This window comes from Castanea sativa, chromosome 1 (assembly GCF_040712315.1).
Source record: "Castanea sativa cultivar Marrone di Chiusa Pesio chromosome 1, ASM4071231v1".
Classification (NCBI taxonomy): Eukaryota; Viridiplantae; Streptophyta; class Magnoliopsida; order Fagales; family Fagaceae; genus Castanea; species Castanea sativa.
This window is the reverse complement of record NC_134013.1, coordinates 41,374,582-41,378,933: the sequence shown is the minus strand read 5'-3', so window position 1 is coordinate 41,378,933 and position 4,352 is coordinate 41,374,582. Positions and strand designations below refer to the sequence as shown.

The 4,352-nt window shown below is 33.5% G+C and overlaps 1 protein-coding gene across 1 annotated transcript; it reads right to left on the bottom strand.

Annotated features, from left to right (window-relative positions):
- Positions 1-531: 531 nt before the first annotated feature.
- LOC142642377 (rac-like GTP-binding protein ARAC7) lies at positions 532-3,609 on the bottom strand. The gene is made up of 8 exons (XM_075816731.1): positions 3,292-3,609; positions 2,821-2,908; positions 2,533-2,642; positions 2,140-2,203; positions 1,975-2,039; positions 1,819-1,884; positions 1,597-1,703; positions 532-905 (listed from the first exon to the last, which is right to left on the bottom strand). Exons 1-8 carry the CDS (start codon positions 3,388-3,390, stop codon positions 875-877), a joined length of 630 nt encoding a protein of 209 aa, XP_075672846.1. The 5' UTR covers positions 3,391-3,609; the 3' UTR covers positions 532-874.
- Positions 3,610-4,352: the final 743 nt, after the last annotated feature.

The following is a 4,352-nucleotide window of genomic DNA, read 5'->3' as shown; positions in this document are numbered from 1 at the left end:
ATGCCCAATAAGATAATCAGTTAGTTATAAAGGGAGAAACATACATAATTTTTAAAAGTGTATCTAAGAAACGATGTGCATGTGAGAGTGAGACACTTTCATTCTCCCTTTGAAAATTGATTGAGAGACCACACATCTTGGGCGTAAAGTGGAATTGAAGTGAAGATTAAAAGTATTCCCAAGTGCTTCTAATCTTTGTTTTGAATTTCTCCACACCAAGGTACGCTATTTTGTTCTTAAATTCTGATATTTACATAGTGCATATTATCAATCATGAATGAAATAGATCATTGTTTGTTGCTTCCGCTATGTGTTTTGTATGAGATACAAAACCAAATTTTTTCCAATATGTACATATGTGTATGTATAGTATTTATTTTATATTTTAGTCTATCACATCTATTTATGTTATTGCTTATAATTAGATTTGTATATGTTCCTGTTTGCTTAATTACAAAAGCAAATTGTTGAAATGTATCCAACACCATAAACATGTCCATGGGCAGACAAAGGTAAGAACCATACATGCCATTTTCAAAGGGAACAAAAAATTTCTTCTGCTACAAAATGATTGACAATTTCATGAGTAATTTTTAGTACATAGCAAGCAGCATTCACTTTAAACAACCACCACAGAGCGTAATTTACATAGGAGCAATACATGAGAGAATGAACAATTCCCCCCATTCTCGTTTGCCCAATTTGTGAAAGAAGCTAAAAATTTCTTAGTTCAAACTATGTTACTGCAACTTAAGTACACACATTAGCCAATTATATGTAAATGGCTGTCAGGAATCAGCACCAAAAAGCATGTGCAAAACAACAATCCCGGTCAAAGGTGGGCACTTATTATCCATAGCAGCTTCAGCATTGACTAGGCAGTACAGCCTCCACAGACAATAGTCCTGCAGTTATAAGAACACGTATGTTTAATAGACAGAAGCACAGCCCTTCAATAGTAATGATATACCAAGAAAAAAACATTATGTTCTAATGATGAGTCAAAAGGAATTTGCGTGTGTAAAGGAGATGATTCATTTCTGAATCCCATTATTATGATAGAAAATACATTTAAACTTTACATGAACCTAATTATGGAGAGTTTCCTAAGTAACATCGCTCCTTAAAGAAGTATAAAACCTTCATGATTAGTTAAAGAGGATATACTTCCATAAAATTATTCAACATCTTATAGTATATTCTTATTTAAACCCAAAATATATGAATATGAGATTCCGATACATCCTCTAAACTGGAATTGAAACAAATTGACCCATTAATCCAAAAGAATCAAAACAAAGGCAAACAGGCCTAGCGTTTGGAGATTGAGAAGAAACAAACCAGACCCTGATATCATGTTAAAGCATCCAACCCACTATCTTAAAACCACAACCAAACTCAAACCTTACCACTGTGGATTTCTTAACAGTAGTCACACCAATAGGATAACTCTCAAGTAAAAGATTAATGTAATAGCTACTAAACAATTAAAGAAACTACCTATGGGCAATTAGAACCTACTATATCTCTCTTAATTTAAGAGAGTAATACACTTGGAACAACAAAAACCACCAAAGGGGAAAAATCTGTACTCACACAATTCCGCAGCCAGACCTTCTGCGCATTTTCTTCCTTGCCATCTCCTTCCTCCTCGGAGGTTGAAGAACAACCTTAATTGCAGTATCAAATACAGCTTTGACATTCTAAAAGATTAAATGCAAGTCATTGTCCATTAGTGGAATTAATCAAACAGTTTTTTATTTTTTATTTTATAAGAAAACTGTTTAGAAAGCACAGGAAATGGATCAAACAATCTACCTGTTGAGTCTTAGAGCTGCACTCTATATAAGCTGCTGCACCAATTTGTTTTCTTAGTTCCTCTCCCTGTTTGTTACATGCGAATGCGCAAATTTCATCAAGCCAAGCAGATGTTTTCTGAGTATAAAATTATTGAGGAAAATAAACAATGCTTACCTGAGCAGATGTTATGACATTAGATCCCATACGATCAGCTAAATACCTACTGTCCTCGCGAAGATCTAAAATAGATAAACATAATTAACTCAGTGTTATCCACAAAATCTCGGCACAATGACATAAAGTATGCTCAGTATGCAAGTTTGTGAAGTTGTTGCCTACCTAACTTAGTTCCAACAAGAACGATTGGAACATTGGGAGCAAATCGACGAAGTTCTGGCATCCACTGAGAAGAAAGGAAAAAAGCACCAAATTGACAACTTCAGTTAGTGCTATACTAAATTTTCTCCAGCTGATCAAGAAACAAAAGCACCATACTCATTGACGATCGTCCATTATCACTAACCCCAAAGACCATTGAAAGCAAATTTGAAGGGTACAACATATATGCAAATGAAAGGGAAAAAGGCAAACAACTCCATAGGCTTTAGTATAAAGGGGAAATATGATCCACTTTTTCAAACACCGTCCAAATTAGAGACAACAGAAGTAAAGGGAAAAGAGAAAAAGTGAGAATGGCTAAAGTGATAAAGGGGTATGCATTAAAATCAGTACCTTCTTAAGAATATTTTCATAGCTTGCCCTACTGATTAATGAGAAACCTAAGACAAATATATCTGCACCTCTGTAACTCAGTGGCCTTAACCTGCTATAATCTTCCTGACCTTTAAACCAAAGAGAAAAGAGTGTCAAGAATTAAGTCACTAAACCAAAATCCTAAACATCAACTAAAGCAAGCAATAGGAACATAGTTGCATGATAGATCCTCATTCCAAAACAAGGTAATAAAAGAAGAGAGAGAGAGAATCATAGAAGAAGTTTGTGTATGGGGAAACCTAGTACCTGCAGTATCCCATAGTCCTAAGTTGACAATGCTCCCATCCACAGCAACATTGGCGCTGAAGTTGTCAAACACTGTGGGTATATAATCCTGCCAAAGAATATCACACAAACTTAGAGACAGGGAGAGACCATTTTAGCCTAGTGCTTGCTCATATAATACACACCCAGTTTCAAACTAGAACTTTTGCTGGACAAACAATATATATATATATATATATATATATATATATATATATATATATATATATATATAAAACTTTTGCTGGACAAGTAAATATATCCTAATCAAAGAGAAGATATGCATTTTACAACAAATAAATGCTTTGGTTAACTAATTTACAGTACATGTTGAGGACCAGCTCAGGAGGAGAAAACCCACAAGCAGAAATCTCATGAATGTCCATAAATGGAACAAAAAACAAGAAAAGTAAAAGGCTTTTTCAGATGGGTTTTAAAACTAGAAAGACTTACAGTGGGGAATTTGTTGCTAGTATAACAAATGAGCATACAGGTCTTCCCAACAGCTCCATCTCCAACTGTGACACATTTAATGAACTTTGAAGCACTCATCCTTTAAAACCAACAACTTTGTACAGTAGCTCTTGAGCTACAGAACTAGTATATATGTATTAGAGTAAGAGTCTATAAAGGTTAAAGGTAACACAAGAAGCTTCAAAGAAAAAAAAAGTTACACAAAAGGAGAAGGACGAAGAGAGAAGGAGAGTGAAGAGAACAGTGTTATGACATGTTGAAGTTTGAGACTTGAGATGATATAAAGGAGCCTCTTCCAGTTTCAAGAAAAGAGTTAAAATCTTTATAAAAAAAATTAATAAATAAATATGAGAGAGAGATGTCAAAGGGTCACACAGTCCTTTTTCATCCCTCTCAAGAAATTTCAAATCCAACAGCAATATTTCTTTTTTGAAATGTAAAAAGAAATGGGTCCCTCTCACAAACGGCCACCACTACACTAGGCCCCTAGTCCCCTTTGCACTGGTTTCCAACTATCAGTCATATTATATATTTATTGCGAGGGTAGCTGATCTCTGATTCTCTGGCTACCAATGCCATAATTTTTTTTTTTTTTTAGATATATATACAGAGATCCGCCAAAATCAACTTGATTTAATTTAATTTGACGAGCTCGGCTGGGTTGTGTCGTGAGATATATATAGATTTACAATGGATTGATTTGGGTTTAGGTCAAAAAAATTTATAAATTTGCTTAACCCAATGTAATTTGCCTATATTTAATATATATTTAAATTTTAAAAATATAATATAAAATTTTATTATTATTATTTTTTTCCTCTATACTTAAATAAAACTCAAATTCTAAGTTCTTATCATATAGTTTGGGTTGATTTGGTTTAATACTCAGGATTATTTAGTTATAAATTTACTCTTATTTGAAGTGGGATATTGAGGCTGTCGTAAATTTATAATGCATAATAATAATAATAATAACTAGTCGTTAACCCGTGTTATATACGAGAACTTATCTATTTATGAGGTAGACTAAAATAATTTTA

Bases quoted from the DNA above. Each gene is read 5' to 3' on its own strand.
- LOC142642377 (XM_075816731.1), bottom strand. From the start codon at position 3,390: ATGAGTGCTTCAAAGTTCATTAAATGTGTCACAGTTGGAGATGGAGCT. The intron at 1,704-1,818 runs GTAGATTGTTTG...TTAATCTTTTAG, and splicing joins GCAGCTCTAAGACTCAACAG to AATGTCAAAGCTGTATTTGA. The intron at 906-1,596 runs GTGAGTACAGAT...TTATAACTGCAG, and splicing joins AGGTCTGGCTGCGGAATTGT to GACTATTGTCTGTGGAGGCT.